This window comes from Halichoerus grypus, chromosome 8 (genome assembly GCF_964656455.1).
Source record: "Halichoerus grypus chromosome 8, mHalGry1.hap1.1, whole genome shotgun sequence".
Lineage (NCBI taxonomy): Eukaryota > Metazoa > Chordata > Mammalia > Carnivora > Phocidae > Halichoerus > Halichoerus grypus.
Genome location: NC_135719.1, coordinates 70,735,825 through 70,757,299, shown reverse-complemented (window position 1 = coordinate 70,757,299; position 21,475 = coordinate 70,735,825). Strand labels below are relative to the sequence as shown.

Genomic DNA, 21,475 nt, shown 5'->3' with positions numbered 1-21,475 from the left:
GTTCCATCCAAGTCGTTGCAAATGGCAAGATCTCATTCCTTTTGATGGCTGCATAATATTCCATTGTATATATATACCACATCTTCTTTATCCATTCATCTGTCAATGGACATCTTGACTCTTTCCATAGTTTGGCTATTGTGGACGTTGCTGCTATAAACATCGGGGTGCACGTACCCCTTTGGATCCCTACATTTGTATCTTTGCGGTAAATACCCAGTAGTGCAATTGCTGGGTCGTATGGTAGCTCTATTTTCAACTTTTTGAGGAAACTCCAGACTGTTTTCCAGAGTGGCTGTACCAGCTTGCATTCCCACCAACAGTGTAGGAGGGTTCCCCTTTCTCCACATCCTCTCCAACATCCATCCTTTCCTGACTTGTTAATTTTAGCCATTCTGACTGGTGTGAGGTGATATCTCATTGAGGTTTTGATTTGTATTCCCCTGATGCCGAGCGATGTTGAGCACTTTTCCAAGTGTCTGTTGGCCATTTGGATGTCTTCTTTCGAAAAACGTCTTCTGCCCATTTCTTGATTGGATCATTTGTTCTTTGGGTGTTGAGTTTAAGAAGTTCTTTATAGATTTTGGATACTAGCCCTTTATCTGGTATGTCATTTGCAAATATCTTCTCCCATTCTGTTGGATGTCTTTTGGTTTTGTTGACTTTCTTTTGCTGTGCAGAAGCTTTTTATCTTGATGAAGTCTCAATAGTTCATTTTTGCCCTTGCTTCCCTTGCCTTTGGTGATGTTTCTAGGAAGAAGTTGCTGCGGCTGAGGTCGAAGAGGTTGCTGCCTGTGTTCTCCTCTAGGATTTTGATGGACTCCTGTCTCACATTTAGGTCTTTCACCCATTTTGAGTCTATTTTTGTGTGTGGTGTAAAGAAATGGTCCAGTTTCATTCTTCTGCATGTGGCTGTCCAATTTTCCCAACACCATTTGTTGAAGAGACTGTCTTTTTTCCATTGGACCTTCTTTCCTGCTTTGTCGAAGATTAGTTGACCATAGAGTTGAGGGTCCATTTCTGGGGTCTCTATTCTGTTCCACTGATCTATGTGTCTGTTTTTGTGCCAGTACCATACTGTCTTGATGATGACAGCTTTGTAATAGAGCTTGAAATCCAGAATTGTGATGCCGCCAGCTTTGCTTTTCTTTTTCAACATTCCTCTGGCTATTCGGGGTCTTTTCTGGTTCCATACAAATTTTAGGATTATTTGTTCCATTTCTTTGAAAAAAGTGGATGGTATTTTGATGGGGATTGCATTGAATGTATAGATTGCTCTAGGTAGCATTGACATCTTCACAATATTTGTTCTTCCAATCCATGAGCATGGAACGTTTTTCCATTTCTTTGTGTCTTCCTCAATTTCTTTCATGAGTATTTTATAGTTTTCTGAGTACAGATTCTTTGCCTCTTTGGTTAGATTTATGCCTAGGTATCTTATGGTTTTGGGTGCAGTTGTAAATGGGATCGACTCCTTAATTTCTCTTCCTTCTGTCTTGTTGTTGGTGTATAGGAATGCCACTGATTTCTGTGCATTGATTTTATATCCTGCCACTTTACTGAATTCCTGTATGAGTTCTAGCAGTTTGGGGTGGAGTCTTTTGGGTTTTCCACATAAAGTATCATATCATCTGCAAAGAGTGAGAGTTTGACTACTTCTTTGCTGATTCGGATGCCTTTTATTTCCTTTTGTTGTCTGATTGCTTTGGCTAGGACTTCTAATACTATGTTGAATAGCAGTGGTGATAGTGGACATCCCTGCCGTGTTCCTGACCTTAGGGGGAAAGCTCTCAGTTTTTCCCCATTGAGAATGATATTTGCTGTGGGTTTTTCATAGATGGCTTTTATGATATTGAGGCATGTACCCTCTATCCCTATACTCTGAAGAGTTTTGATCAAGAAAGGATGCTGTACTTTGTCAAATGCTTTTTCTGCATCTATTGAGAGGATCATATGGTTCTTGTTATTTCTTTTATTAATGTATTGTATCACATTGATTGGTTTGTGGATGTTGAACCAACCTTGCAGCCCAGGGATAAATCCCACTTGGTCGTGGTGAATAGTCCTTTTAATGTACTGTTGGATCCTATTTGCTAGTATTTTGATGAGAATTTTTGCATCCATTTTCATCAAGGATATTGGTCTGTAATTCTCCTTTTTGATGGGGTATTTTTCTGGTTTGGGGATCAAGGTAATGGTGGCCTCATAAAACAAGTTTGGAAGTTTTCCTTCCATTTCTATTTTTTGGAACAGTTTCAGAAGAATGGGTATTAATTCTTTAAATGTTTGGTAGAATTCCCTTGGGAAGCCATCTGGCCCTGGGCTTTTGTTTGTTGGGAGATTTTTGATTACTGCTTCAATTTCCTTAGTGGTTTAGGTCTGTTCAGGTTTTCTATTTCTTCCTGGTTCAGTTTTGGTAGTTGATACATCTCTAGGAATGCCTCCATTTCTTCCAGAAATTAGATTATCTAATTTGCTGGCATATAGTTGCTCATAATATGTTCTTATAATTGTTTGTATTTCTTTGGTGTTGGTTGTGATCGCTCCTCTTTCATTCATGATTTTGTTTATTTGGGTCATTTCTCTTCTTTTTGATAAGGCTGGCCAGGGGTTTATCAATCTTGTTAATTCTTTCAAAGAACCAGCTCCTAGTTTCATTGATCTGTGCTACTGTTCTTTTGGTTTCTATTTCATTGATTTCTGCTCTGATCTTTATTATTTCTCTTCTCCTGCTGGGTTTAGGCTTTATTTGCTGTTCTTTCTCCAGCTCCTTTAGGTGTAGGGTTAGGTTGTGTATTTGAGACCTTTCTTGTTTCTTGAGAAAGGCTTGTATTGCTATATACTTTCCTCTTAGGGCTGCCTTTGCTGTATCCCAAAGATTTTGAACAGTTGTGTTTTCATTTTCATTTGTTTCCATGAATTTTTTTAATTATTCTTTAATTTCCTGGTTGACCCATTCATTCTTTAGTAGGATGCTCTTTAGCCTCCATGTATTTGAGTTCTTTCCGACTTTCCTCTTGTGATTGAGTTCTAGTTTCAAAGCATTGTGGTCTGAAAATATGCAGGGAATAGGAATTTCATTTTAATGAAAGGTCAAAGTCACATGTGATTTCATTCAGCCAAGAGGGGCTGTGGGTTTGCAGATGCTCTAAGGAAGGGGTGTGAAGAAGGGGAGGTAAAGGTGGGTATATTTGGTATGGAAGGCAGTTACTATTATCCCCAGGTACTATCTGTAATTACTAAGTTAGGTTGAGTCTACCTCCAGAATGCTTCCTGAATCTGTTCTGTCATTGCTGTAACTCAAGCAAGCCTTCATCCCTAGTCTGAAATACTGCAAGAGCTTCCTAACAGTTTTTGCTGTCCTTACTATCTCTTTCCTGAAATCTCTCCTTCATTGCCACAAGACAACAATGGGAGGATTAAATAAAAACTTCATGAACTTTAAAGCATTCCACAAATGTATAGTGGTGGGGCAAAAAATAGATCTAAATAAAGTAGTACTGGGGGAAAAAAAATAGATCAAACCAGAGGACTCCTCTCCTTAAAAAACTCTCAATGATTTCGGGGCACCTTGGTGGTTCAGTTGTTAAGCGTCTGCCTTCGGCTCAGGTCATGATCTCAGGGTCCTGGGATCAAGCCCCACATCGGGCTTCCTGCTTGACGGGAAGCCTGCTTCTCCCTCTCCCGCTCCCCCTGCTTGTGTTCCCTCTCTCGCTGTGTCTCTCTCTGTCAAATAAATAAATAAAATCTTTAAAAAAAAAAAAACTTTCAGGGGCACCTGGGTGGCTCAGCCGTTTAGCGTCTGCCTTCGGCTCAGGTCATGATCCCAGGGTCCTGGGATCGAGCCCCACATCGGGCTCCTTGCTCAGCAGGGAAGCCTGCTTCTCCCTCTCCTGCTCCCCCTGCTTGTGTTCCCTCTCTCGCTGTCTCTGTCAAAAAATAAAAAAAAATTAAAAAAATTAAAAAAATTAAAAAAAACTTTCAATGATTTCCCCATTACCTAAAGAATAAAGACTAAAGCTCCATACATGTTCTTAAGCTTCTTCATAACTTGAACTAAATGTTAACTTTCCAGTATCAGCGCCTCCAGGACACTTTTCCTCCCTCATCAGACAATACTATGGCTTGACCACGTCGTTAATTTCCATGCCCATACTGTTCTATATGCTTATGTCTTCCATCTCCTCTTCCTTGCCCAGGAAACCCCATTCACCCTTTAAAACCAGAATCACGGGTCAAAGTTTCCAGTAAACCATGATAAGGTTTACCTTCTCAAAATCAATGTCTCCTTCCCCTGGAGTCTTGCAAATCTCCAGTAAATTACCAAGGTTTGACTAATATTTCAGGCATTTTTCTCCCCTTCACTAGCTCTGTTTTCCAATTCCATCTGTCTACTCAAGCATCCTCAGCTCTACCACCTCTAGGGGCCTAGAAAACGCCAGGCGGGAATTTCAGAGTGGGAAGCTCAGAGCAAACACAGGCTTAAGATACTTCAGAAGCAAATCAAGAATAGCTCTCTAGGGGGCGCCTGGGTGGCTCAGTTGTTAAGCCTCTGCCTTTGGCTGAGGTCATGATCCCGGCGTCCCGGGAGCCCCACATCGAGCTCCCTGCTCTGCGAGAAGCCTGCTTCTCCCTTTCTCACTCCCCTTGCTTGTGTTCCCTCTCTCGCTGTGTCTCGCTGTGTCTCTCTCTGTCAAATTAATTAAGAATCTTAAAAAAAAAAAAAAGCTCTCTAGAGCCAAGCTTTTCCCCAGAGGGGCTGAGGCGCAGGCGCTGGCGGTGCATACTGGGAGATGGAGTCTTCGGCCGACCCCACTACCTCTTGGGAGTTGTAGTCCTTGGTCTGGTAAAAGAGAAGAAGGAGGAGACTCCCAACTTGTGAATTAGTTCTTAGGGGTAAACGGAAAAGGGAACTCCTTAACATCATGCAAGATCAAGATCCTTGGGCCCATCTCCGTCTCCCCAGCAGCGGGCGGGCGGGCTAGACAGCGGAGCCGAGGAGGGCGGGGAGACGTTACGTTGACGCTGGCGTGACCCTCCCGGAGAATTTGGCGGGATCTCCGAAAGTTGCCGGTCGGGGAGAGCTCTGCGGCCTGAGACTCTGGTCTGAGGAGAGCTGACGCGCCGTGAGGGGCATAGTTCGGAGCTAAAACTCGCATGCGTTGTGTGCAGAAGGCCGGAGCAAGGGAGTAGAGAAGTTGGCAGGAAGGGAGGGCGTCTGAAGTCGTCCGGGGTCGGCCGCGGACCAGACCAGCGGACAGAAGTCGGAGCGCGCAGCCCGCCCGAGTGAGAAGGGCTGTGGACCGAGGTGAGTGTGTGAGGCGTAGACCTGGCCCCTTTCTGCGTCCCGGTGCGTCCCCGCATTAACCGGACCGGGCCCGTGGCCCGGCAGCCGGCTTATAGGCCCCTCTGCGCCAAGTGAGAAACCGGAGTTGGCCGGGCGGAGCAGGGGCATGCCTGGGCCCAGCCCACCGTCGGAGCTGGTTATGGCGAAAACTGATGCGGTCCTCAGGCTCCAGAGCTGGGAGGAACCTTAGAAGCCTTCATTTCCAACACCCATTTTATGAGCGGAGGCGAGAAAGCCGAGATCTAGAGACGTGTAAAGATTTAATGCCACAGCTGTTTGTGTCAGGGCCAGGGTTTCCGGATTTCTAGTCAGTCCTCTCTCCATTACTCCGTGCTTTGCTTACGAAGTACCCGCCTCCAGTTTCCTAAAAGGTGTTTTCGTTACCTAATGCGGAAGGCCGTGAACGTGATACCTAGGGAATCATCTGTAGTGAGGTGTTTTGGTTTGTTTGTTTTCTTTTTAAGTTCTAAAGTGAAGTGTAATAGGCATATAGAAGAAGGCACAAATCAAAAGTGTATACAGCTCTGAATTATTTCACAGAGAATATATCTGTGTAATCACTACTCAAGTCAATAAATAGAATGTTGTCAGCACCCCCAAAACTTCCCTTGTTCCCCCTCTAGTAGGTCCCTTTTTCTCCCCAAAGGTAACCACTATTGACTTCTAACACCAGTGACTGAATTTGCCTGTGTTTGAATTTTATCTAAGTGATACTATTTATATTTTTGTGTCTGGTTTCGCCCAACATTCTGTCTGTAGATTCATACATATCTTTGTATATAGTAATAGTTGTTTTTTTTTACCCCCCATCGAATTCCTTATTCTTCCTGCCTATGGTGGACATTTGGGTTGTTTCTAGTTTCTGACTTTTTAAAGGAGAAAGGCTGCTGAGAACATGCCTATGTATATTTTGGTGCACATGGGTATGCTTTTCAGTTGGTAAGTAATACAGTGTTGAAATTCCTGGGTCATAGCATTTGTCTATATTCAACTTCCACATTTAATGCCAGTTTTCTGAAGTACCGATTTACATTCAAACCAGCAGTATATGAGTGTTCAGTTGTTTCACATGTTTGCCAACACTTGATATTGTCAATCTTTTTAATTTTATCTATTTTGGTGGCATATAGTAATACCTCATGGTTTTAATATTCTTGATAATTAGGTTGAGCAATGGTCCATGGTTATTGACCATTGGATATCTTCTATACTGAAGTGCTCGTTCAGATCTCTGTTTTTCTATTGGGTTGTCTTTCTTGCTGATTTGAAGTTTTTTATATATTTTATTTATTATGACTTTTTTAAATTTTTTTTTTTTTTAAGATTTTATTTATTTATTTGAGAGAGAGAATGAGAGACAGCATGAGAGGGAAGAGGGTCAGAGGGAGAAGCAGACCCCCTGCTGAGCAGGGAGTCCGATGTGGGACTCGATCCCGGAACTCCAGGATCATGACCTGAGCTGAAGGCAGTCGCTTAACCAACTGAGCCACCCAGGCGCCCCGACTTTTTTAAATTTTATTTATTCATTTGACAGAGAGCACAAGTAGGCAGAGCGGCAGGCAGAGGGAGAGGGAGAAACAGACTTCCCACTGAGCAGGGAGCCCGAGTCGGGGCTCAATCCCGGGACCCTGGGATCATGACCTGAGCCGAAGGCAGACGCTTAACCCACTGAGCCACCCAGGCGCCCCTGAAGTTTCTTATATATTTTAATTATCAGCCCTTGGTTGTATATGTGGTAAATATTTTGTCCCCCAACTATAGTTTTTTTATTTTCTAAATAGTGTCTTTTGATAGATAGGAGTTCTAAATTTAAATGTAGTCCAGTTTTTCAGTCTTTTCTTTTTTGGTTGTTGCTTTATGTATCCAGTTTAAGAATTAATCTTTATCCTTAAGTCATGAAGATACTCGCTTATATTCCAAAAGCTTTGTTTTACGTCTTACGTTTAGATCTATAATTGAATTGGAAATGGATGTTCCTTCTGTGTGTGTGTGGTGGGGGGCGGGGGTGGTTGCTTATTCTGTAAGGCTCTTCCATCAACACTGTTTATTGAAAAGACCATCCTTTCTCCATTACTCTGCAGTTCCATCTTTTTCATAAATTATGAAGGGAGAGGTTTAAATTTAAATTGCATTCAGGTGATTCCGATATTTAGCATTATCATAGGCACATTATGCTAAATCTGCCATCTAAGAGATCTGCATCTGAACTAATCAAGAACAAATGGTCATCTCCAAAGAAGACAGATGGCAAACAGACACATGAAAAGGTGCTCAACATCACTAATCATCAGGGAAATGCAGACCAAAACCACAATGAGATATCACCTCCCATCTGTCAGAATGGCTAAAATTAAAAAGATAAGAAATAAGGGAGCCTGGCTGGTGAGGATGTGGAGATAAAGGAACCCTCGTGAACTGTTGGTGCACTAATTTACATTTATTGCAGCTGCTATGGAAGACAGTTTGCAGGTTCCTCAAAAAATTAAAAATAGAAATACCATGTGATCCAGTAATTCCACTACAGGGTATTTACCCAAAGAAAATGAAAACACTGACTTGACAAAATATACGCTCCCCAATGCTTATTGCAGCATTATTTTTTAAAAAAGATTGTATTTATTTATTTGACAGAGACACGGCGAGAGAGGGAACACAAGCAGGGGGAGTGGGAGAGGGAGAAGCAGGCTTCCCTGCTGAGCAAGGAGCCTGATGCGGGGCTCAATCCCCGGACCTTGGGATCATGACCTCAGCCGAAGGCAGCCACTTAACTGACTGAGCCACCCAGGTGCCCCTTAAGATTTTATTTATTTTTTTATTTTTTTAAAAGATTTTATTTATTTGACAGAGGGAGAAACAGCGAGAGAGGGAACACAAGCAGGGGGAGTGGGAGAGGGAGAAGCAGGGAGCCCGATGCAGGGCTTGATCCCAGGACCCTGGGATCATGACCTGAGCCGAAGGCAGACGCTTAATGACTGAGCCACCCAGGCGCTCCATATTGTAGCATTATTTATAATAGCCATGATATGGAAGCAACCCAAGTGTCCATCCACTCATGAATGGATAAAGGAGATTGTGTGTGTGTGTGTGTGTGTGTAATGGAATATTACTCAACCATTAAAAAGAATGAGATCTTCCTGTTTGCAACAATATGGGGGGACCTAGAGGGTACTATGCTAAGTGAAATAAGTCATACAGAGAAAGACAAATACCATATGATTTCATTTATATGTGGAGTGTAAAAAAAAATAAATGAACAAACAAAAAGCAGAAACAGACCCATAAATACAGAGAACAAACTGATGGCTTCCAGAGGGAGAAGGAGGGGTGGGCAGAATGGGTGAATGTGAGTGAGAGGTACAGGCTTCCAGTTATGGAATGAATAAGTCACAGGAATAAAAGGTACAGCATAGGGAATATAGTCAGTGGTATTGTAATAGTGTTGTATGGTGACAGATGGTAGCTACACTTGTGGTGAGCATAGCATAACATACAGAGTTGTCAGATCACTATGGTGTACACCTAAAACTAATGTGACATTGTGAATCAACTATACTTAAAAAGGGGGGGGAGAACAAATGGTCCTCTTTTGTCAAGTTTTGAAGAATGGAGATTTCATATGTGTTATCTTTTGCGTTAAATTTATCCAGATTGTTAAATTGTCCAGATTGTTTTGGTGTGATTTAAATTCATTTATTCCTGTGAACATTAAGACTTGTTCATTTTGGGGGTGCCTGGGTGGTCCAGTTTGTTAAGCCTCTAACTCTTGGGGGAAAAAAAAAAAAGACTTACTAACACCTTTGAAGATCATTAAAATTTTTTGTTCTCCATTCTTTTCAACCTGAGCAATCTTAACTATCATAATAACCTGACTAGGTATGCGCCTAATGCTGTATGGGAGATTTCAGACTGAGCAGGGTACTTGAATGTTATTTATTCATTTGTGCATTCAATGAGGTCTGAAATTGATTAAAATGGTGATGTTTAAATTCCATACATCCCCCCCCTTTTTTTTTTAAAGATTTTATTTATTTGAGAGAGAGAACATGCATGAGCCAGGGGAAGGGCAGGGAGGGGAGGGCTCAACAGGGAGTTGAGCAGGGAGCCTGATATGGGACTCGATCCCAGGACTCTGGAATCATGACCTGTGCCGAAGGTAGACACCTAACCGACTGAGCCATCCAGGCGCCCTAAATTTCACACATTGCTATTGGAAGCAGAATATGTGACTACAAGCTATGATCCTTGGCTAAGGTAGGAAGTACTTCTCATCTCAGTCTACTGCCTTATCAGGAGTGGAGGCTTATGGGCAGTCATTCTGTACCTTCATTTCACTCCTCTCCCACCACCCCCAAACCCTACTTGCTGGAAGGGAACAATGAAGTTGAAATAGTATAACAAACTTTCATCAATTTTTTAAAAAGTATTTTTATTTTTATTCATTTATTTATTTTTATTTTTAAAGATTTTGTTTATTTGACAGAGAGAGACACACAGAGAGAGGGAACACAGCAGGGGAAGTGGGAGAGGGAGAAGCAGGCTTCCCGCAGAGCAGGGAGCCCGATGCGGGGCTCGATCCCAGGGCCCTGGGATCATGACCTGAGCTGAAGACAGACGCTTAATGACTGAGCCACCCAGGCGCCCCCATTTATTTATTTTAAAGATTTTATTTATTTGAGAGAGAGAGTCAGAGATAATGAAAGCACAAGTGGGGAGAGAGGGAGAAGCAGGCTCCCCTTAGGGAGCCTGACTTGGGGCTCGATTCCAGGACCCCAGGATCCCAGGATCATGACCTGAGCTGAAGGCAGACGCTTAACCGACTGAACCACCCAGGCGCCCCCAATTTTTTTTTTTTTTAATTTTAAGTAGAGTCTTGGAAAGTCTGCATTCATTTACCAAATACTTACCAAAAACTAATATTTAATGTATCAGGGTGTACATATAAATAAATAAGACTTGGCCCCTACTCTCAAGGAATATGAAGCAGGGGAACTGGGGACATAGTTGGTCTAGTTAAGCTGTGCATCTTTAAGAAGCAGACTAGTCCTGACTCTTCCTAAACTATTTCTGGTAGAACTAGGTAGGTGGAAAGGAAAGCTGGTGAGATACGTTCTTTTTCCTGCAGTAGGAAGGAAAGGTAGGTCAGTGATTAGACCAAAAGACTAACGAGAAATTCTTCAGAGATTTATTTCAAAACGAAGTTTGCAGCTCTGTACTTTTTCTGGCCATCTCTATTTTTCAGTGTTGATTGCGGAGTAATGGCTATGCAAATGCAGCTTGAAGCAAATGCAGATACTTCAGTGGAAGAAGAGAGCTTTGGCCCACAACCTATTTCACGATTAGAGGTATGTACTTAGTTAATTTTGGAATTATATTGCTAGATTAGAGTCTCCTACCTATTGGGAGAAATCACAACCTTTTCATAAACCATTGATTTATTACCTAAGGTCAAACCCATATTAGAGTTTTCAGAAGTGTTATCAAGGATCCTGTGGAAAGGCTTGAGATAATTGCTAAACATATCTGGCCAGATCTCTTGTTTAAGAATTTTCCTTCTACTTTATCATTTTTTTTTCTCAGAGTTGGATTGTCAAAAACTAAGAAGCCCTAGGATCCCATGGTGGAGTCTCTGTGATGTTTATACTATGTATGAAATTACAATCCAAAGAATTAGAGTGGCCTGGGACAGCTATGCAGGAAGAGGAGCATTGTCTCTCCATTGACCCATATCTGTCTGAAGTTACTAGCAAGACAGCTGTCGTGGTCAGGGAGAAGGGCTTGTGGTTATTAAGGTATAAGAGCCAAGCTCAAATTCAGGACTCTGCACAGGAACATCAAGCACTAGAGCTGGGGCCTTGCACTATTTCTTCCCATTGTACCGAGGCCCCACAGTGTGAATGCAGCTGACATAGGCTGAAAGAAGTAGGAGGGAAAGCAGAGAAAGCCTTCATTCTTCTGTCTCTTTAAAACATATTCCTACCACCCCCAGCTACTCTTCAAGACTCCAGAAGTTAATTTAAACAGGTTTGTGATAAATATTACAGAGTTCAGCATCACAAATTCTGGTATCATGAGCATCCTTATACCCACACGTGCATTTTGCTTATTGCTTAAATATTAATAGTAGAGTTTTTTTCTATTGGCAGGTACTATTCTCTCCCCTCTCAAAAACCCTTTCTAACCCGCAAGTACATACATATTCCACCACTAACTAATATTGTCCCAGCAGTCATAGCTTCAATGGCTAATAAAATCAAAGCTGAATTTGTAATATAGGTAGGAAGAGGTACCTTTGGGTGGTTTATTTTGAGAATTGGTATATGAGTCCTTGACCAAAAGTAGTTTTACCCCATTTTCTTTTTTAAGATTTTATGTATTTATTTGAGAGAGAGAGAGCATGGGCAGGGGGAGGGGCAGAAGGAGAAGCAGACTCCCCACTGGGCAGGGAGCCTGACATGGGGCTTGATCCCAGGAGGCTGGGATCATGACCTGAGCCTAAGGCAGACGATTAACTGACTGAGCCTCCCAGGCATCCCGGTTTTCCCCCATTTTTAATGTCAGTTGTTAGAGCTTTCCAGTCATTTTGCTACCCTCAGCTCTGGGGCAGCCTTATCTGTTTACTCCAGCTTAGATTAAAAAAAAAAAAAAAAGATTTTTTTTTTTTTAATGTGTGCTTGATGTAGAAAACATTGGAAACACTGGTTTAAGGTGGCTTCTTGGGGCGCCTGGGTGGCTCAGTCGTTAAGCGTCTGCCTTCAGCTTAGGTCATGGTCCCAGGGTCCTGGGATCGGGCCCCGCATCGGGCTCCCTGCTCCACGGGAGGCCTGCTTCTCCCTCTCCCACTCCCCCTGCTTGTGTTCCCTCTCTCGCTGTGTCTCTCTGTCAAATAAATAAAATCTTTAAAAAAAAAAAAAAAAATAAGGTGGCTTCTTAGGGCCCAGTATTTCAAAGTTCTTTTTTTTTTTTTTTTTTTTTTTGGACAGAGAGAGAGAGCACAAGTAGGGGGATTGGCAGAGGGAGAGAGAAAAGCAGACTCCCCATTCATCAGGGAGCCCAATGCAGGGCTTGATCCCAGGACCCTGGGATCATGACCTGAGCCAAAGGCAGACGCTTAACGGCTGAGCCACCCAGGCGCCCCTAAAGGTTCGTTCGTTCGTTCGTTCGTTCATTCATTCATTCATTCAGATTTATTTATTTATTTATTTATTTATTTGACAGAAAGAGAGCACAAGTAGGCAGAGTGGCAGGCACATGGAGAGGGAGAAGCAGGCTCTCCGCCGAGCAGGGAGCCGGACGCGGGGCCCAATCCCAAAACCCCAGGATCATGACCTGAGCCAAACGCAGCCGCTTAACCGATTGAGCCACCCAGGCACCCCTCAAGGTTCATTTAGAATCCCAGTCATAAAAGGTTGAGAGTTACAGGTTTATTCCAGTGCCTGTGAATTAGTGGTTTTGTCCAACTCATGATGAGAATACGTACATGGGATTACTAGTTTAAAAGTATTGGTTTTCAAAATGAAAAGGTTGATAATTTGTTATTAAATACCTCATGTGTAGAGAATACTTTTCAAAGCTTTTGCATATAATATCACAGTTCTTCAAAACAGCTCTGAAGTGGGTAGGGCAAATATCTACATTAGATGAGAGAACTGAAGCTTACATTTATCCATGATTTTCTTCACTTGCAGCAATGTGGCATAAATGCCAATGATGTGAAGAAATTGGAAGAAGCTGGATTCCATACTGTGGAGGCTGTTGCCTATGCACCAAAGAAGGAACTAATAAATATTAAGGGAATTAGTGAAGCCAAAGCTGACAAAATTCTGGTAAGTACTGTTTATGTGATGTAGGGAGGCATTAGTGGGAATAGTACAAAAGGATATACAGTGAAAAGTTGCAGTGTTGCTCTTTCATCCCTTATTGTGTCATCGTGTTCCCCTTTGCGGAGGTGACTGCACTAGTTAATTATCTTTGAATGTGCCTCCTGGCATAAATTGGGATTTTCTCTCAAGGAAATTAGTTTCATGGGGTATAAGTACCGCCAAGTTGACAAGTTTGCATTCGCACCAACAGTGAGTGGTATGTACCTTATCTTTCTAGAAATTATGATCTCGTGCCTTAGAAATACATTCATTAGTATGTAGCCACTAAAAAGAGTTTCAAAAAATATTCGTTGACATAGGAAAATGTTCCTGATATAAGAAAGCAGGGTAATAAAACACATAAGTTTGTACATATATACATGGTTGATTTTTGTTTTTAAAAATGTGTGTATATGTATAGCACATACACAGGATAGATACACTAAAATATTTGTGGTGTTATTTCTGGATGGTAAGAATGTGAGTAATTTTTGGGTCGCCTGAGTGGCTCAGTCGTTAAGCGTCTGCCTTCGGCTCAGGTCATGATCCCGGGGTCCTGGGATCGAGTCCCACGTCGGGCTCCCTGCTCGGCAGGAAGCCTGCTTCTCCCTCTCCCACTCCCCCTGCTTGTGTTCCTGCTCTCGCTATCTCTCTCTCTGTCAAATAAATAAATAAAATCTTTAAAAAAAAAAAAAAAAAAAAAAAGAATGTGAGTAATTTTTATTTTTGCCTCGATTTTCTAAAGTTTCTTCGTTTTGTATAATAAACAAGTTTTACTTTCAAATAGAAAAGTTGTTTTTATTTCTAGTTAGCTAACTAATCATAGGCAAGATTCTTCAATAATGACAAGAGAATGTGATTTCAAATCATGTGCTTAGTTTTGTTTTCTTTTTTAACCTTAATGATATAAGTGATTTTACTGGCTTAATAGAAATGAAGTAGTAACCTTGTAATCCCTTATATGGCATTTTAACTTTGAAATCTCATCCCTTTCATACATACTCTCATCTGACCTTCATAACAACACTGAGAAAAATAGGTAGGGTCAGTATTATCTCTGTTTTACAGATAAAGAAACTTAAGGTACAATGGTTCAATTATTTACTCAAGGTCATGCAGGCAATGGCAGAACTAAAACTAGAATCCAGTTATTTTCATCCTATCATATTATGATCTTTTCTCATTTTCCTCCAGTCTCTTACAGCTACTATTAATTTTTCTTTACCATTCATAATTCTCCATGATTACATTTTATTTTATGCACTTATCCTTTGGTATTTATATAGTTATTATACAGATGGGGTTTTTTTTTTAAAGATTTTATTTATTAGAGCATGAATGGGCGGGATGGAGGGAGAGCGAGAAGCAGACTTCCCGCTGAGCAGGGAGCCCGACTCAAGACTCAATCCCAGGACGCCGTGATCATGACCTGAGCCGTAGGCAGATATTTAACTGACTGAGCCACCCAGGTGCCCCTGTAGTTACACATTTGGTTAGCTTTTTTTTTTTTTTAAAGATTTTATTTATTTATCTGACAGAGACACAGCGAGAGAGGGAACACAAGCAGGGGGAGTGGGAGAGGGAGAAGCAGGCTTCCCGCGGAGCAGGGAGCCCGATGTGGGGCTCAATCCCAGGACCCTGGGATCATGACCTGAGCCGAAGGCAGACGCTCAACCGACTGAGCCACCCAGGAGCCCCACATTTGGTTAGCTTTACCCTTGAACTTTTATATAGCGTAAAGTAAATATCTATAAAATTGCATTTTCATATTTTATGTTCATTACTATTGTAGTTTCACAGAAATTTTTCTCTGAAAAGATCTTCAAAGCCTAAAGAATATTCCAAAAAGACTGCATCCTCTGTTATTGGTTAGCTACAGTGTATGTACTGCCATGTAACTTAGTTAAATGAACAATATCTGAGATTTGTGAGTACTTACTATTTCATATATTAATACATACACAACCTGATGAGTTCTGTTTTATTGGGTATTATATTGAGAGCTTTGAATTTTTAAGCACTGGCAGGGATTTTACTTCATTTATTTAGACCACTTTATAATAGTAACTCAGGGCTGAAAAGTAATTTTTTTTTTTTTAAAGATTTATTTATTTATTTTTAGAGAAGAGAGAAAGAGCATGACCAGGAGGGGCAGAGGGAAAGGGAGTGAGAATTCCAAGCAGACTCCGACATGAGCTTGATCTCACGACTCTGAGATCATGACCTGAGTAAGCCAAAACCAAGAGTCATATGCTTAACCGAGTGTGCCACCTAGGCGTCCCCAAAGTTTTCATTCTTAATTTAAGTCCTTAGAGGAAAGATGTTGCTATCCATGGAAGTATGAAGTTATCTTTTTTTTTTTTTTTTTTTAAGATTTATTTATTTATCTGAACATGGACCCTGATGCAGGGCTCAGGTCTCACAATCCTGAGATCACGACCTGAGCTTAAACCAAGAGTTGTGTGTTTAACCAGCTGTGCCACCCAGGCGCCTCTGAAGTTGTCATTTATTGTATTATTCAGATATGTTGTTGAAGTGGTGACTTAATTGGAAATGACAGTTCTGAGCCCCTAATACCTCATCGAAAGAGTATGTGTGATACTATGCCAGTAGGTGTCCCTAAAGTCTATTGGTTGTTTTCTTTCTGGGCATTAATATTTGTGACAGAACAAATCCTGACAGGATCTTTGCTTATGCCTTGTCAGACCTTAGTTTTAGAATTCAAATCAGTGTCCTGCTTTTATGAAAACACAAATAAAAACCTTTAATAAAGCAAAATGAGATGTGCAAAATGATACAGAGCTAGGTCTGTTTTTCTTTCCTCTTTGATTTCAGACATTATATATTGTAAATTTCTAGTAGATAAAGATTGATGATGTTATTTGCTTTTAAAGTTTAAAGATTTCTTCAGTCGGGTGCCTGGGTGGCTCAGTCATTAAGTGTCTGCCTTCGGCTCAGGTCATGATCCCAGGGTCCTGGGGTCGAGTCCCACATGGGGCCCCCTGCTCGGCAGGAAGCCTGCTTCTCCCTCTCCCACTGCCCGTGCTTGTGTTCCTGCTCTCGCTATCTCTTTCTCTGTGTCAAATAAATAAATAAATAAAAATCTTTTTTTTTTTTTTTTTTTTTAGATTTTATTTATTTATTTGACAGAGAAACACAGCGAGAGAGGGAACACAAGCAGGGGCAGAGGGAGAGGGAGAAGCAGGCCTCCCGCAGAGCAGGGAGCCCAACGCGGGGCTCAATCCCAGGACTCTGGGATCACGACCCGAGCCAAAGGCAGATGCTCAACGACTGAGCCACCCAGGCGCCCCAATAAAAATCTTAAAAAAAAAAAAAAAAGATTTCTTCAGTTACTGTAGCTATTCCCCCAAAGTCTTTGAGGTTTTCTTCTTTTTTTTCTTTTTTTTTTTAAGATGTATTTATTTTAGAGAGAGAGCGCATGAACGGGAAGGGCAAAGGGAGAGGGAAAGAGAATCTGGAGCAGAAAACTCCATGCTGAGCACGGAGCCCCATGTGGGGCTTGATCTCACAACCCTGAGATCACAACCTGAGCCAAAACCAAAAGTCGAACACTCAACTGACTGCGCCACCCAAGCGCTCCTGAAATTGAGATTTTCAAAAAGAATATCCACTGTTACAGTGGAGAAAGGAAAATAAAGAAAATCCATTTGTAGTATGTAAATCAAAGTGGTTGAGAGAGATTTTATGAACGATTTCATTCAGAAGGTGACAGATTTTTATGTGATCTTTTCTACATTTTCAAAGTTTAATTTTAATTAGCTTTTGTTGAACTGTGTTCTCTTGGCGTACTGTAAGCACTGACAGATTCAGCACATTTTTTGTAATATTTTTCATTTTTTAAGATTTATTTATTAGAGGACATGCATGCACTTATGTGTGCAGTGGAAGGAAGGGCAGAGGGAGAGAGAATCCCAAGCTGACTCCCTGCTGAGTGCAGAGCCCCAACCAGGCTCCATCTCACAACCCTGAGATCATGACCTGAGCTGAAATCAAGAGTCAGTCGCTTAACCGACTGAACCACCCAGGTGCCCCATAATACTTTCCTTCTATTCACCATTCTATGTCTTGTGTCCAAGATCTGGTAGTTGTTGGCTATTGAAAACTATAGATTTAAGACTTCACCTAGCACAGATGAAAGTAACGCATTACATTAAGTGTGAGAATAGAAGTAAAGTTCTCCCAGATTAGGCAGTTGCATGGTTTTTACTTCACATTTCACTTGGTTATAATATTTTGTTCCTGTAAGGGCTCATATTCTAGAAAATTTAGGAGTTAAAAATGACAAACACGAAAAGCATCTCCTATGTTTTTTTCTTATTAACTTACTGTAATGCTGAAAGAATTTTACAATGAAAACTCATGCACCCACCACCTAGACTCTACCATTAACATTTTAATATATTTGACTTACCACCTGTCTATTCATCTCTCTATCCAACAATCAGTCCATCTTGGATTTTTTTTATACTTTTCAAAGAAAGTTGAAGATGTCAATACATTTCCCCCTAAATATTTCAGCATACATTAATTAGGGTTCAGTAGTGGTTTATAGTCTCACTCACCCCCCTGCTTTGGTATTTTTATTTTCTATTTTTCATTAATCTTCATTTTTCCTGCAGATTAGTAGAAGTTACAGGAAGAGAGATCATAGAAAAAAAGAAGGGAAGAAATTCTCAGATATAATAACAGAAAATCTGCCAGAGCTAAAGGGAAGCAGAAATCTCGCATAGTAAGAACTCATGGAGTGTCAAAGACCCACAGCTAGACATATGAGTGTGAAATTTCAGTTTACCAGTCATAAAGAGAAGATTCTGAAAGAATTCAGAGGAAAAAAGCAATTCTAAAGGAACAAAAATCAGAAAGACTACCTTTTTTTTTTTTTAAGATTTTATTTTTTTAAGTAATCTCTACACCCATTGTGGGGCTTGAACTCAACCCTAAGATCAAGAGTTCCATGCTCCACCAACTGAGCTAGCCAGAAATCTGACTGGTAGAAACTAGTAGAATAATGCCTTCAAAGTTCTGAGGGAAAATGATTTTTTTTTTTTTTAAGATTTAATTCATTTGAGAGAGTGTACAAGTGGGTGGAGGTGCAGAGGGACAAGAAGACTCCCCGCCGAGCATGGAGCCAAACGTGGGCCCCAATCCCAGGACCCCAAGATCGTGACCTGAGCTGCAGTCAGGTGCTTAACCGACTGAGCCACCTAGGCACCCCTAAGGGAAAATAATTTTAAACCTAGAACTCTGTTGCAGCAATTTTATTAACCAAGTACTTGGGCAGAATAAAACATTTTCAGAAATAAAAGAATTCAGAATATTTTTCTCTTATCCACTTTCTTAGGAAGTTACTTGAGGATATACTTCAACAAAATGAGGGTGGAAAACAAAGGATCTAGGTTAGACCCCAACTCAAGTACTCAGTGAAGGAGGGTGGGGGACAGTAGTTAACCTAGAGAGCAAACAGCCCAGTTTGGAGAAGAGAAGGAACTTCAGGTAGAAGGGTTTCAGTAGAATACATGGTAAGATTGAGAGGTTGGTAAATTTGAGAAATGATAAAGTCAGAAAACACTGGAGAAAGACATGACTCAGATATAAAAGCAAGGTAAAATGGACCATGATTTTAAAACTGGTGGCATATAAAAAAGAAATGATTTGAATTTCACAGCAGAAACCTATGAGGGACACTGAGTTGTTAACATTGGAATTTTAGTGAAAGAATTGTACTTCTAGCACACTGTGTTTGGTGCTGCAATGAATTAAATTTACAAAGCTGTAATATAAATGTAATGAGTTTTCAAGTGAGATAGTGTTAGAGAAGTTTAGAGAATAATTTAAAGCTACTACTCAGCTATTCATTGATTTTCTTTTTTCTTTGTGTAAAGTTTTTACTTTTTTTTTTTTTAAGATTTATTTATTTATTTATTTGACAGAGACACAGTGAGAGAGTGAACACAAGTAGGGGGAGTGGGAGAGGGAGAAGCAGGCTTCCCGCAGAGCAGGGAGCCCCATGTGGGGCTCGATCCCAGGCCCCTGGGATCATGACCTAAACCGAAGGCAGATGCTTAACCACTGAGCCACCCAGACACCCTGTGGAGTTTTTAAATGATAAGTTTAATCTCTACTTGCTGTGGATGTATTCAGACTTTTTTTTTTTTTTAATAGACTGTTTATTTTACAGAATTTAGATTCAGGGACGCCTGGGTGATTCAGTTGGTTAAGCGTCTGCCTTCAGTGCAGATTATGATCCCATAGTCCTGGGATCGAGTGCCGTATTGGGGTCCTTGCTCAGCGGGGAACCTGCTTCTCCCTCTGCCTGCCGCTCCCCTGGCTTGTGCTTGCTCGCTCTCTCTTTCTGACAAATAAATAAATAAAATCTTATAGATTTAGGTTCAACTAATCATTTGTGCCTTGACTTGATTTTTATGAGTTTTGGATTATTGAGTTTTAATAGTTTGTATCTTTCTAGGAATTTGCTTATTTCATTGAAGTTATCTAATTTGTTGGCATAGAATTCTGTTTTTGTAAGGTTGATAGTAATGTCCTTTTGTTCCTGATTTGTGATTTGAGTCTTTTTTTTCTTGATCTAGCTAAAGGTTTATCAATTTTGCTGATTTTCAAAGAACCAACTCCTGGTTTCATTGATTTTTCTCGATTTCTAGTCTCTGTGTTATTAGTTTCTACTCTAATCTTCCTTCCTTCCTTCTGCTTAGTTTGTTTAGTGTGCTTTTTCTAGTATCTTTCATTTATTTTAGAGAAAAAGCACATAAGCACGAGCAGGAGGTGCAGAAGGAGAGGGAGAAAGAATCTCAGGCAGACTCCGTGCTGAGTACGGAGTCTGAAGCAGGGCTCAGTCCCAGTACCTTGAGATCATGACCTGAGCTGAAACCAAGGGTTCGATGCTTAACCAACTGCACTATCCAGGCGCTCCTGAATGCACTTATTTTTAAATTTTGGAATTAATTGGTAGACTGATTATTGAAAACTTATCAATAACTGAAAAATGGGATATAAATGTTTTCAACCTTGACAGCGTAAAAGAAAAGGTACAGCTGACAGAGATGGGGAAGGTAGACATGGAGGGAAAAGACATTAAAGGACAGATGTCCTCATTTAACAAAGTAGGAGGTTAAGAGATACAGTCTGGTTGATGGAACAGGAAATGAGAATTTAAATATTTTGTTAGACTTCATACTGTATCGTCACATTTGTCATAAGTCGGGCGAAGTACATATGTGTGGGTCTATAATAGGTTTTTTTTTTATTTACTATGTGGATGTATTACTTGAATTAACAATTAAAAAATTAATTTCATGGAGTCTCTAAATTAGCTTATCCTTTAGTTGCCAGAGAGATAAAATAATCCTAGAACTAAAACTATTAGTATATTGATGACTTTTTATTTATTATTTTTTTAAGATTTTATTTATTTGTCAGAGAGAGAGTGAGCACAAGCAGGGGTAGTGGCAGGCAGAGGAAGAAGCAGGTTCCCTGCTGAGCAAGGAGCCCGATGCAGGACTCGATCCAAGGACCCTGGGATCATAACCTGAGCCGAAGGCAGACGTTTAACCGACTGAGCCACCCCGGCGTTCCTTTTGATGACTTTTTAAAGAGAAAGCACTCTGGAAATTTTGTTAGAATTTGTCTCTTCCCGCAGTATGTCTGATTCTTGTTTTACTAATAATCATATTTTGTTGATTTGACATTTCTTATTTTTCCCAGACTGAGGCAGCTAAATTAGTTCCAATGGGTTTCACTACTGCAACTGAGTTCCACCAAAGGCGGTCAGAGATCATACAGATTACTACTGGCTCAAAAGAACTTGACAAATTACTTCAAGGTATAGTAATCCCTTTTCATCTTCTGTAAACTGCAGTTAGCAAAGCATCCAAGTCACAGAACAAAACTAAAGTATTTGGGTAGAATTTATGTGTTAGATATGATTAAGAGATAAGAGAACTATCCACATTGAAGAAGTAAGACTGCTGCCGGGAGGAACCTTACTTATACTAAAATTATCTGCCAATGAAATAATTGAATTTCTGTTTAATACTGCATTCAGAGAGAGAGTAAGCATCCTCTGCTTACTTTAACACAAAGTGGAAAATCTGATAAAACACTCCATGTTTGAATACTGTGTTATAGCATCAATGCATGGTAGTGCACAGTAGTGCACACTAAACTTTTGGACTTTATGGAAACCTGTAGTTTTTGAACTTTTGAGAACATTGCTGTCCTAAATTGTTGCAAG

General features: G+C 40.7%; 1 protein-coding gene across 1 annotated transcript in view; it reads left to right on the top strand.

Moving 5' to 3' along the window:
- The first annotated feature begins 4,860 nt into the window (after positions 1 to 4,860).
- Positions 4,861 to 21,475, top strand: part of RAD51 (RAD51 recombinase) — a 30,209-nt gene continuing 13,594 nt past the window's right edge. The window contains exons 1-4 of the mRNA XM_036084245.2: positions 4,861 to 5,308; positions 10,587 to 10,689; positions 13,033 to 13,170; positions 20,947 to 21,064. Of these exons, the coding sequence (XP_035940138.1) occupies positions 10,603 to 10,689; positions 13,033 to 13,170; positions 20,947 to 21,064 (343 nt within the window). The 5' untranslated portion in view covers positions 4,861 to 5,308; positions 10,587 to 10,602. The remainder of the gene's footprint in view (positions 5,309 to 10,586; positions 10,690 to 13,032; positions 13,171 to 20,946; positions 21,065 to 21,475) is intronic.